General features: G+C 45.3%; 2 protein-coding genes across 5 annotated transcripts in view; both read right to left on the reverse strand.

Annotated features, from left to right (window-relative positions):
* STXBP3 (syntaxin binding protein 3) overlaps window positions 1-3,877 on the reverse strand; it is a 56,131-nt gene extending 52,254 nt beyond the window's left edge. For 3 of the 4 annotated variants that reach the window (XR_007411349.1, XM_025417414.3, XM_025417412.3), the window contains exon 1: window positions 3,737-3,877. Coding sequence is in view for 3 of the 4 variants with exons in the window: in XM_025417414.3 (XP_025273199.1) it covers window positions 3,737-3,785 (49 nt within the window). In the remaining variant the exon portion in view is untranslated. The remainder of the gene's footprint in view (window positions 1-3,736) is intronic. The other variant, XM_049111603.1, reaches the window with a different exon arrangement.
* Window positions 3,878-7,413: 3,536 nt separating this feature from the next.
* Window positions 7,414-12,372, reverse strand: part of FNDC7 (fibronectin type III domain containing 7) — a 29,228-nt gene continuing 24,269 nt past the window's right edge. The window contains exons 12-13 of the mRNA XM_025417415.3: window positions 8,737-8,798; window positions 7,414-8,656 (exon numbers count right to left, since the gene is read on the reverse strand). Coding sequence (XP_025273200.1) covers window positions 8,767-8,798 — 32 coding nt within the window. The 3' untranslated portion in view covers window positions 7,414-8,656; window positions 8,737-8,766. The remainder of the gene's footprint in view (window positions 8,657-8,736; window positions 8,799-12,372) is intronic.

Consider the following 12,372-nt stretch of genomic DNA (forward strand, 5'->3'; position numbering starts at 1 on the left):
AGGTGGCCTGAGATTGCTCTGTGGTAGATTTAATTACTCTTGTTTTGTTGCTTTACTTTTTAAATAAATTTCATCAAAAAATTTTTTTAGAGATTTTATTTATTTATTCATGAGAGACAGAGAGAAGCAGACACATAGGAAGCGGGAGGAGAAGCAGGCTCCATGCAGAGAACCCAATATGGGGGACTTGATCCTGGGACTCTGGGATCATGCCGTGAGCCACAGGCAGACAGACGCTCAACTGATGAGCCACCCAGGCATCCCAGCTTCATCAAATTTTTATTTAAAATCTTATATCAATGATATTTTTGCTACTGCTTTTCTGTAGCAGAAAGTGGCAAATAAGCAATACCAAACACTAGAAACTTTCATTGATTTTAAGTATGGAAATTAGCTTTATTAATACAGCCTTTCCACTCAAAATATTAAAGCTTTTTTAAATTTTATTTTTAAAGATTTTTATTTATTCACGAGGGACAGAGAAGAAGCAGAGACACAGGCAGAGGGAGAAGCAGGCTCCCTGCGAGGAGCCCAACGTGGAACTCAATCTCCAGACCCCCGGAATCACGCCCTGAGCTGAAGGCAGCCGCTCAACCGCTGAGCCACCCAGGGATCCCTAAAGATTTTTTTTTAAAAAAGTGTTTTTAAGACAGTCCTTAAAGGCTGATCTCTTCTCATGTTTTAGGTCTCAGATCAAGTGTCACCTGCTCAGAGAAACTTTTCCTGATCCATCTAGTTAAAGCAGCCCCTGCCCATATATATATATCACAAACTGAAATATTTTTTGTTTACATATTTGTCTTCTATTATTCCCTAGACACAATAGTGGACACACAATAGTGGACCCAACTTTGAGAAGCCTATCAAGAGACATTAGGCAGTAGTGAGAAGTGTCATTTGAGAAGGATAAACCAAATGCTACAGAAATGTAAGAGGCTGGGTTAAAATAAGAAGCCACTGTGGAGATAGTAGCCCCATTTGAGCCAAGACTTGAAGGCTAGCTAAAATTTGGACAGGTAAAGAACAGGTATAGGGGGAGCATTCTACACAAAAACTGTCATAAAGATGTAGAGGTAGAAGATTTCAAGAATAAACAGTATAGACTAGTTGAACATCAAGATTATACAAGGAAAAGGTAGAAAATAAGCAGACTATTTGAAATGATCTCTAGACAACTGGAGGGGTCTCTCTCTACAGGTCTTCAAGCAAATAACATGATCATAGCACCTCACTGTTACAAGAAAATTATTCTGGCAACTATTAGTCACATAGACTGGAGTGAGAAAGAACAAGCACTTAGAGGCTTAGTTAGGAGACTACTGCCAACAGACGGGGCATAAGATAAGGCTCTGAACTAAGGTTTACATTAAACATTACAGAAAATCACAGACATATAACACATTAAACCCTGCAGCCAGAAAGAGCTGGGTATGAATACTAAATCAATCAATCTATCTTTCTTTCTTTCTTTCTCTCTCTCTCTTTCTTTCTCCTTCTCTCTTTCTTTCTTTCTTTATTTTATTTATGGGACACAGGCAGAGGGAGAAGCAGGCTCTGTGCAGGGAGCCTGATGCAGGACTCGATCCTCCGACCCCAGGATCACGACCTAAACCAAAGGCAAGCGCTCAACCGCTGAGGCAAGCAGGGTCCCTAAGTCTATATTTAATACTGTTATCAGGTTTCTTAGAAAAAGCTTTATTGAGATATAATTTGCATACCATATAATTCACCCAAAGTGTATGATTACATGGCTTTCAGTATATTCAGAGTTGTGCATCCACCACCATAATCAATTTTGGAACATTTTCATTACTCCAAAAGGAAACCATCCCCTTAACCATTATCCCCGAGTCTCCCCATTTTCTCCACGCCCCCCAGAGGTACACAACTGTTAATCTACTGTCTCTCTATATATGTCACTTCTGGATATTTAATGTAAATGGAGTCACACAACATGCGGTTGTGAATGGCTTCTTCCATTTGGCCCAACTTTTTCAAGGTTCATCAATATTGCAGCTTTTATCAGCACTTCATTCCTTTTTATTGCTTGATAGTCCACTGTAGGGACATACTGCCTGTTATTTACCTATTCATCAATCCATGGGTATTTGGATTATTTGATTTTTTGGCTCTTAAGAATAATACAGCTATTATAATAGCTGTATCAGTTTTAACATCTATGAAATAAAGGTAGTAATTTCTACCAAATTTTAATAGATATAAAGAATAATGCCCGGCACAGAATAAATATTCAAGAAATATTAGTTTCCTTCTTCCTACATTTTGGGTAAATTGAAGGTTAAGTTATTTAGCTCTCTACCATGACTTAACTGCACTATCCCCACTCTAGCAAAACCTTTCCCCAGTCAACTGTAGGATTCTCCTACCTCTTAGGAGATTCCTCCATCGTTTCCTCCAGACTCTGGTATCTCTTGCGAACAGAACTGAGTCCCTCTTCTCTCTCTACTTCCTATACGCTGAATGAATGTCATCTTGTGTTTTAGTTATGTTTCTATTTATACAAAGATTCAAAGACCTATTTTTTAAGCCTGACATCTCTTTCCTTCCTTTCAGTATCCCATCTTATCTTACACTTCATCTGACATCCTGGTGCTACGCCAAGTTAACAGCACGGACGGAAATTTTTTTGTCTCTAAGCTCTCCCTCTTGCCCAGTTTCCACACTAGCAAAACTGAAGTTACTATCGTTACCCTTTTTTCCTGATAAATGCTGATGTTAAAGACCACACAGATCTCGGAAATTATTTATACAATGCAATTCACTACCCATGTTCATATAAATGTACTTACGCTGTAATTGAAAAATACTACCGAATCTTAAAAGTCACCCATGCAAACCTGAAAACACAGAATGCCAACCTTATAATTTTCAAGTTTTAAAAAGATGTTATTGTAATGTATTCTCCCCCTTCTATTTATACAGTCGTTTTTAGTATCCAGTTACGTTCAGCAACAGGCCAGTTACTGATTTGGAGTTTTAATTTTACACAAGAAGCTCCCAGGATTTTGTTAACTCGTCATTTCTACCCTTCGCTCAACAAGTCGGAGTCAGAAATACTAATTAGGTGTCAACTCCCTGTTCCACGGCTAGGCCATAATTAATTTGAACGCAGCGAGCCAAACAACGATGGTTCTTCCTGCTTGGTGGTTGCTGCCCCTGTCACCCAGCACAGCGAGCTCTGCAGCGAGTTTTACGAACTCGCGGAGGAGGAGGGCGGCACGTCCGGCACCGCCAAGCAGCAGCTCAGTCCCCACAGCAGGGAGGCCCGCAGCGCGGCGGGGACCGGGCCCCGACATCTGACCGCTCAAGTGGGTCTTTCTCAAGGACCCTCTGGAGAGTGGGCTCCTCTCGTTTTGTTTCTCTTCGAGGGGACACTGAAAAGCGCAGTGATAAAACCCTGCTTGGTACCGAAACGAAGCAGCACAATAAGCAGTGCCTGGAAACCCGGGGGGCGGCGACGGGCGAGCCGCGGCCACACGCCGCACAGACGGCGCCGGGGGACGGACATCGCCGCCGGGCCCGACGGGGCCGCTGACCCGGGCGCCGCCTCCAGGCCAGAGCCGGGCCGGGGCGAGGGGTGCCCGCGAGAGCCAGGAGGCCGCAAGTCCCCGGGCTGGCAGGGGCCCCAAAGCAACAAGTGCCCGCGCGGCTGCCCGAGCGGCCCGGGGCAGGAAAGCTTGGCCTTCCCTCTCAGCCCCCGCCCCACCGCACTCACTCTGCCACACGACGCTCTTCAGCCCCCGCTCCGTCGCCGGCGGCGCCATCTTCCCAACACCGCCGAGGCGCAGCCACTGGAGCCGGCCAAGCTCGGCGGCCCCGCCCCCGCCGCGTGACGTCACGCGCGGCCGCCCGCGGATTCCCGCCCACTTCCGGGCGGAGGCTGCGCAGTGCGGGCGGGTCGGCCGGGCAGTCGTGCGCCCCCCGGCGGGGGCTCTGTCCGCGGAAGGCCCCGGACCTGGGGGACCCAGCAGCGGCGCGTGCGGGTCAGGTGGGGAGCGCGACGTCCGACGCTCGGCGTCCACGCTCGCCGTCCTGGAGAAGGACGTCCCTGTCGCGAAGCCGTTCGCAGCGCGCGGCCCTGGGGGCGCGCTCAGCTACCCGCTAGGAAAGGTGTCCCGCGGAGGTTGGTGTCGCTCCGTTTTCAGGACACAGTGATTGTGTACGGCTCTGAGGCCCCCTCCAGGGCGCTCCTATGAATGAGAGACCCGCTTGCGAGGCCCCTTAAGCCTCGTTTGAGGCCTTTCCCGGCCGACGGTAGTCGGAAGTTGGTCGGAAAAGCGAAGGCCTTAATGAAGACCTCGCCGTACAGGAGCCCGCAGGACGGCGGCTGTGTCCTCAACAAGCAAAAGTTGACGTACGAAATTGTGTGGGAGGGGTTAGCAATGCCTTCGGGGTCCAAAGAAGGGATTGCTAAAGAAAGACGAAGGAATTATTGTTAAGAGCCTCTTCACAAAGGAGCTGATTTGTGCTCAGACTTAGAAATTTGGGGCAGAAAACTACTTCCTGAGAGGAATCTTTTGAGGCGAAATCAGTTAATCACAAAATAGGGGCGCCCGGGTGGCTCCGCGGTTGAGCGTCTGCCTGCGGCTCAGGTCATGACCCCCGAGACCGAGGATCGAGTCCTGCGTCGGGCTCCCAGCGCGGAGCCTGCTTCTCCCTCTGCCTGCGTCTCCGCCTCTCTCTGTGTGTCTCTCCTGAGTAAATAAAATCTTAAAAAAGGAAAGACTTTCCTGCAGATTGCAAAGAACCAATGATCTTAATAAGTGGAAGTGGTTAGTTACTATACTAGTAATGATAGTGGCTAATATTTACGGAGTGCTTTAAGGTGAGTGGATTATCTCACGGATCCTCCTTAAAGACAAGGAATCTGAAACTTGCCCAGGAGGCCGCGCTTGCGGTGGAATGCGGACTGTGTCTAAGCTACACAGAAAGCAATAGAGTATCCTGTCTATGGGATAATTTACAATATATGCTCTGTAGGAGAGAAAAGGAGAATGAAGAATAAAAGCAGCCATAAAATGGGTTCGAGCACAACCTGTGGCATTAATGGCTTTCCCATTCATGGCTTGTATGGGAATGGAAGCCAGAGCCCTGGCCTCTTTTAAACTTGCTTTAAATGGACTCAGCTGTTCAGGATCTTAAATGAACACATTATTTCCCTCTCCCTTTTCAATTTAAAATCAGATTCTGCTTAGTAGAGGAGGTGGAGCCCCAAGCCCTAAGAAAAAGGCGTGACAGTGCACTCACCCTTCTAAAATGGAGCTCCTTGCCCTAGAGAGGCAAACCGAGGCAGAAGAGGGAGGTGGGTGAAGTGCCTCCATCTCCTACCTTGAGGAGAATGACCAGGTGCCCGGGAATGACACAGAAACTCCCTCTGGGGCTGAAAGTTTGACTTGGATCATGTCGGGTGCAGCTGTGGCTCACGCTCCTGAAGGCTGGGTTACCAGGGAGCAGTGTGTTCTAATGGAACAAATGTGTGCCTTAGCTGCACAAAGATACAGGTCCACAGCACAAGATGCTGTCTCTGCCTTTTAGAAGCATGTGACTTCAAACACCTGTTTCATTGCGTTTGTGTGTTAAATAAGATAAAACCTCACATGGCCCAAGATGAAAATTCTTATTGCCATTTTACAGATGTGAAAACTGAGACTCAGAAGCGAAATAAACCACTTAAGACCTCAGAATGACCCCAAGACCATTGCCCTTTCTGTTGTACCATACTGCATACCCTCCCTTGCTCCCTTAGTTTCGTATAACCTCCCTGAGCTGTCTCTCCACCTCTTCTAGTCTGTTTGCCTGGGCAAATTGGACAAGGAATTTGAGTCCCCTGAACATGAGAGGACAGAATAGAAGGTCAAATCCAATAACACTGGTCAGAGGCAAAACACCTGCTTTGCGGGGAGGGGCGGGGGAATTAAAAAAAAAAAAAAAAGAAAAATAATCAAAATAACTAAGAGCTGAATGTAAAAGCTCTTGAGTTAGGGCAAATCACTCACCATCTTATTCCCAGGCCTTCTTCATTAGTAATGATGACTTAATCATGATAATCCAAATAAATATCCTCCATAAAAGTATCATGGATTAGTAGTTCTCATCAATGCTGCACGTTGACTTGGCTATGCAAACATGAGTGGGGTACTTGACCTTTCTGAGTCTCATTTTCTTTATCAGTATAAAAGAGTAATATTTTAAAAAAATAAATAAATAAAAAAAGAGTAATATTATCTAGCTCATAGAGTTGTTCTGAGAATGAACTGAGTATGTGGGAAGCACCTAGAATAGAAGCACATTTCATGTGCTACATCCATATTTTAGTTTTAGTGTGGACCACCTTGTCTTCTGTGGAACTCTGACCAAAACAGCCCAGCTCAGATGCCTAAAGTAGATGGCCATTTCATTTTGTGGCCCTGGTATTCATAAGGTATAGGTGTACTGGTCCCAGCTCCCTAGCATCCTAGAACCAGGGATTCTGACCTACATTTGGCCTTAGCCTTTGACCATTCTAATCAGCAATGAACACAGCTCTATTTGGAAGAACACCCTGCTGGCAACTGGGCTCAGCACACAGTCTTGCATGGACCCTGCACCACAGCCCAGAACACTGCCCGAGTTCATGTCTGCCCTCACAGGGCATGGACCTACTCTGAACCTCATGGACACCCCCAGATCTTCTCACCAATCTTTCTTTATATGCCACAGCCATCTACCTTCTGTTAAACAAAGAGGCCATTAAACTGAGGTGGTTCTAATGCCTTAGCAGTCTGTGTAAGCAAACCAAAACCTACACCTGTAAGTGTCTCAAGGTTAAGAAATCAAAATGTGGGGCATCTGGGTGGCTCAGTTGGCTAAGTGTCTGCCTTCAGCTCAGGTCACGATCTCAGGGTCCCTACTTAACAGGACAGTCTGCTTCTCCCTCTCCCTAATCCGTCTCCACCCCTACTCATGCTCTCTCTCTCTCCCTCTCTTCTTTCTCTCTTGCTCACTCAAATAAATAAATAAATAAAATCTTTTAAAAAGAATCAAAATCTAAGGACAACCAATCAGCCAATTGGGCTTTCCCAAATGTGGAAACCACTTAAGCTACAGCCAATCAAATAATATCCTTGCTTTGCTTCTCTCTTCTCTATGAAAGTGTTTCCTTGAGATCCTGTCAGTGGAGTGCCTGTAACCACTTCTGGTTTGGTGCTACTAAATTAGAATTAAGTTCTGCTCAAACTCGTAAAATGTTTAATATGCCTCAATTCATCTTTTAACACTTCCTAGCCTCCTGTCACTGAAATTTTGCTTCAGGGAAGAACTCGCCAATGTAAACCTTTTACGTTTCTCAAACCCGGCCACATGTCACTTGGCAAGTTTGTTAAAAATATAGATGCCCAAGCCTGGACCCAGATGTACTGAATTAAAATCTCCAGAGGTAATGTCTGGAAATCTTTATTAAGCAATGAGTTCTTCAAATGATATAGATAACACCTAGTTCAGCTCCTGTTTATATACTGTTGTTTAAGAATAGCTCTGGTGGCACAGCGCTTTAGCGCTGCCTTTAGCCCAGGGCCTGATCCTGGAGACATGGGATAGAGTCCCATGTCGGACTCCCTGAATGGAGCCTGCTTCTCTCTCTGCCTCTCTTTCTCTCTCTCTCTCCCCCTCTCATGAATAAATAAATAAAATCTTAAAAAAAAAAAAAACTGAATTAAACTCAGCCCTACTCTGTGGTGCTCTCTGATGCAACAAACTCCATTTTTCCTACTCACATTACTTTTTTTAATAAGCTTTCAAAGGACATTTTCTAGGTACAACAGATTTCTATTATATATCATTGTCTTCTCTCGAGATGAAAATATTGCAGTGGGAGCATGGGGATACGACCAACAAGATTGATGATCCTCCCCACAAAAGATGTGTGCCTGTCAGTCTGCCACTGTTGAAAGCTTTGCCTTGGCTGTCCCTCCATTGAAGTTTTTGCTCACTCACAACCTTGACTATAATCCTTCCAGCAAAAAAAAAAAAAAAAAATCCTTCCAGCAACAGGCCAGCAGCTATACTTGCCCAGATGTTCACGCAGAGGTAACATCACAGAATGCTTTGACTTGGCAAACAATATCTGCAACTTGCTTTCTTCTTACTTGAGATGATTTGTTACTACAGGTTGCCCTGGCAGCTGTGGCTCTCCAATCTACGCCAAAGTCCTGCTGGAGGTCTTGAGATGAGCAGTGTCTCTGCGTGGTGGCTGGATATCAAGCTCTCCAGGAGTGAACATTTGCAGTCCTTGAACGGCAAGTCCTGGTGTCCATGAAATACCTATAAGTGGATGTGTTGAAGTCTGTGTGGTGTTTGGATATGAAATCCCAGAGACAGTCTCTGCTAAACAGATCTTTCACACTTCCAGAATTTTCCCAGTGTGCGAGCACACTCTGGCAGTCTTCCAGAGCACTTTCTGGATTAATTTCTCTGAGTCTTCTCCATAGCAGAGCTTGAACTCCTGTGCAGATGAGGACATGCCTGACCTTGCTTGCCTTCAGGAAGTGGAGTCAGAGTTGTCCTTACAGAGGCCAAAAGAGCTTATCCTACCCTACAGGCATTTTTGTATTCTAATAGAGCTTTTCCACCTCTAATCACACTAACAATTTAGTCAACCCTGCAAAAGATATGGGAAAAAAATTTTAAAACAAAGCCAAAACACTTTGCCTTTGACTCATTTCAATGTAAGTTACTCACTAAGTCTGTTTTTAGCCAGGGTTCCCTGTGTCATTCTGCATTTCTTTTCCCCCTGTAAATCACTGGAAGGGAAGAAGCCACAAGATACATTACATATGCAGACATTTTCTTAAAAAGCCCTCAAATGTCTCTGAAAGTTAGCTTAGTATTTTGATTCAAAATGCTGTTTTTGTAGCACTTCACAGCAAGAAAACAGGAAATTAAGACAATCTGAACTGCTGAAAGGGCAAGAAGAAACTAACCAGTAGGTTCCAACTAATCCAGGTGCTTCAGGAAAAGACCCCGCCCACAACCTCTACCAGTTCAGACTGCCTTGACTCAGGACAAAGAACTTTCCTCTCTACCCCCAGGCCAATTTGCTCTGTTCTCAGACAGCTTTCAAATTTTATTGATTCAGGGAGCTGTGTAGGGACAACATACTAAACCCATTTCATTGCTGAGGAAGTTTTGGGGAGGAAAATCCTCCTGAAAGTGCAGGTGAGGCTAGATGCTGAGGACTAAGAATGCCTCCACAGAGTGATGTCAGGCTACCTGCTGTTAGAGCCCCATTGCCTCAGGTAGACTGTTTTCCTTTCCCTTCCAACGTGAATCAAATTCCCAGTACCAAAGTAGCTTCTTTGAATTAGAGCTGTGGTTCTCAAACTTTAGAGTGCATCAAAATCACTCAGAGGGTTTATTAAAACAAAGATTGCTGGGCCCCTGACTCATCACTCATTAGGTCTATGGTGAAGCCTCACAAATTGCGTTTCTAAGAAGTTCCCAGATGTTGCTCATGCTGTTGGCCCTGGGGCCACACTTTGAGAGCCAATGAATTAGGGTATTATGAAGACTGACTTCACAATGCACATATCCTGGAAGTAGCATGCTAAAATGTTAATAACTGACACATGGGGGCGCCTACATGGCTCAGCGGTTGAGCATCTGTCTTGCGCTCAGGTTGTGATCCCCGGGTCCTGGGATCGAGTCCCAGATCAGGCTCCCCGGAGGGAGCCTGCTTCTCCTTCTGCCTATTTCTCTTCCTCTTTCTGTGTGTCTCTCATAAATAAATAAATAAAACCTTAAAAAATAATAACTGACACATGATGTAATAAAGCATGATATGAGCTTAAACGGATCCTGAGTTAATAATAACTATCATTTATTAAGTGCTTACTATGGGCCTGTCATTATGTCCAAAGTTTATACCTCATAACACCGGACGAGTTGACTATTTCAATTTTCAGGAAACCTAGGCTGAGGGAGAATTGAAGCAACTTGCCAGAAAGGGTAATAGTGGTAAGATTTGAACCCAGATCTGTCTCTTAAACCATTCATGCTATTGAAAAGCCTTAGGATAGGGACACCTGGGTGGCTCAGCAGTTTAGCATCTGCCCTCGGCTCAGGGCATGACCCTAGAGTCCCAGGATCGAGTCCCACATCAGGCTTCTTGCATGGAGCCTGCTTCTCCCTCTGCCTGTGTCGCTGCCTCTCTCTCTGTGTCTCTCATGTGTTTCTCATAAATAAAAATCTTAAAAAAAAAGAAAAGAATAATCCAAGAGCCAAGGAAGACCAAAAGTCTTAGACCAACAAGATTCCCAAGGCTTCCCTTGGCCTATCTGGGAGCCCCATGTCACCCAGTGACCTAATTTGATATATGGAGGAGAAATGCTGAAGCTAGAGACAGCAGTTTAGAATTCCTCCCTAGATATAATGATTACATGTGATGTAGAAACTCTCAAATGATCTGGCTTACTCTTATTTTTGAGAGTCTTGAGGATCAACTTAAAGAGAAGTTAAGATTTCAAGCTTAAGCCTGAATCTTGCTGAGGCATGGATAAGTGATGACCAGGGGCCGCGCAGAGGGACCAAGGAAGGGGAGAGTGGTGACCTAGGGAGCTACTGCCCAAACTCCAGAGTATCAGAATCACTTGGAACCTGATAGAAATACAGAGACCCAGACCCTATCCCACCTCAACAACAGCCTGGGCATCTACATTTTCTTTTTAAGTAATCTCTACACCAACCTGGGGTTCAAACTCACAACCCCTAGGGTCTAGAGTCACATGCTCTACTGACTAAGCCAGCCTGGTGCCCCCTGAGGCTACACATTTTGAACAAGCTTTCTGGTAATGCTGATGAATAGCAGTGTTTGAGTGATGGTTTTCAAGTATTTTTTTTTAAAGCAGTGCAACTCTATCTTTAACAAAATCTTAGGAAAGGCCTGGATAACATATCACTCGTCTCCTGCCAGTGGCCCCCGAGTCACTTCCATTACTCTTCTGGGGCTCAGGGGAACACTGGCTTAATACGTTCAAAATACTGGATATAGTTTCCAAAAATGCAGACCCAGGCCTGTGTACATTTCACTAAAGACCAGGGTTTGTGGTCATGAATACTGTGAGAATGTTTTCAAGAATTTTTTTTTTTTTATTTAGACGTTTCCTCAGTTTGTTTTTAATAAGTCAAGCTGGTTTCCTTATAGTCCCTGGAAACAAAAACCTTTTTAAAAATAATAGGGCTTATGCTTATTTCAGACCTGCAGGTGGGCAAGAATTGAAAAGCATGTGTCTGCTGTCCTCAGAGAAGCAATGGGCCAGGAGAGGAAACAGAATAGGCAGTGGAGAGAGACTCCAGAGCCAATCCCTGCCAGTGGAAGGAAGTGTTGGATTAGGAGCTGGCCCAAACTGGGAGGCTCTCCTGTGGGGTTTACTGATAGGAAGACTTCATTTCTACCCCTACCCTCTGAAGTCAGCCATGTCTGACTGGACAAATGGCTGTGTGTGTGTGTGTGTGTGTGTGTGTGTGTGTGTGTGTGTGTGTATCCATCCTGTTTGTAGTTTGGGGTTGAAAATATTCCCCGGGGGTTTTCCCAAAGCCTCAAACCAAGCAGGCCCCTCCCTACAAGACAGGGCAAGATTCCTCATGAAGCAGCACATGCTGCTCACTGGGTTAGCACTCAGGTCTGTGGTCATCCCTGCAGCCCTTCCCAAGAGAAGCTTCCATGTGTGGCTACTAGCCTCCTAGCTGAATCAGTCCTGGGGGTAACCAAGGAGGCAGCAAGGGTTATCCATACTCCAACTCCCCTTTTAGCACCCTCTTTTCCTCCACTGGGCATATTCACCCTTGCAAACTGGAACCAGACATGTTGGCTCTTTGCAGGCTATTAACAGATTCCCTCTAACACCTGGCTACTAAAAGTGTGGTCAGACACGCAGCATCAATGTCACCAGCATGACCAGGACCTTGTTAAAAAGTGCAGTCTCAGATCCTCCCACACCTACCGAATCAGGATCTAGTTTTAACAAGGCCCAGGTGATTTGTATGCACAATAAAGTTTGAGAAGGTCTGCTCTAAGCTGCAGTTCTCAGGGTTGGCTATGCTTTAGAATCACCTAAGGAGCTTTGAAAAATCCTGATCTTACCCCAGACCAATTAAATCAGACTTTCTGGGGATAAAGCCCAGGCATCAATTGTTTTTAAGCTCTAGAAGGTGACTCAATGTCCAGCAGGGCTGGGAACCAGTCTCTGAAGTGAAGGATGAAGCGGCTGCCTCTACTGAACCATATTTACATTTTCCTGTGGGACCCTGGAAACTGAAGAGACTTCCGAATGCAAAGGAATTCATCCTAACTGGTGAAATCTGAGGGGAGACATTGCA

This window comes from Canis lupus, chromosome 6 (assembly GCF_003254725.2).
Source record: "Canis lupus dingo isolate Sandy chromosome 6, ASM325472v2, whole genome shotgun sequence".
Lineage (NCBI taxonomy): Eukaryota > Metazoa > Chordata > Mammalia > Carnivora > Canidae > Canis > Canis lupus.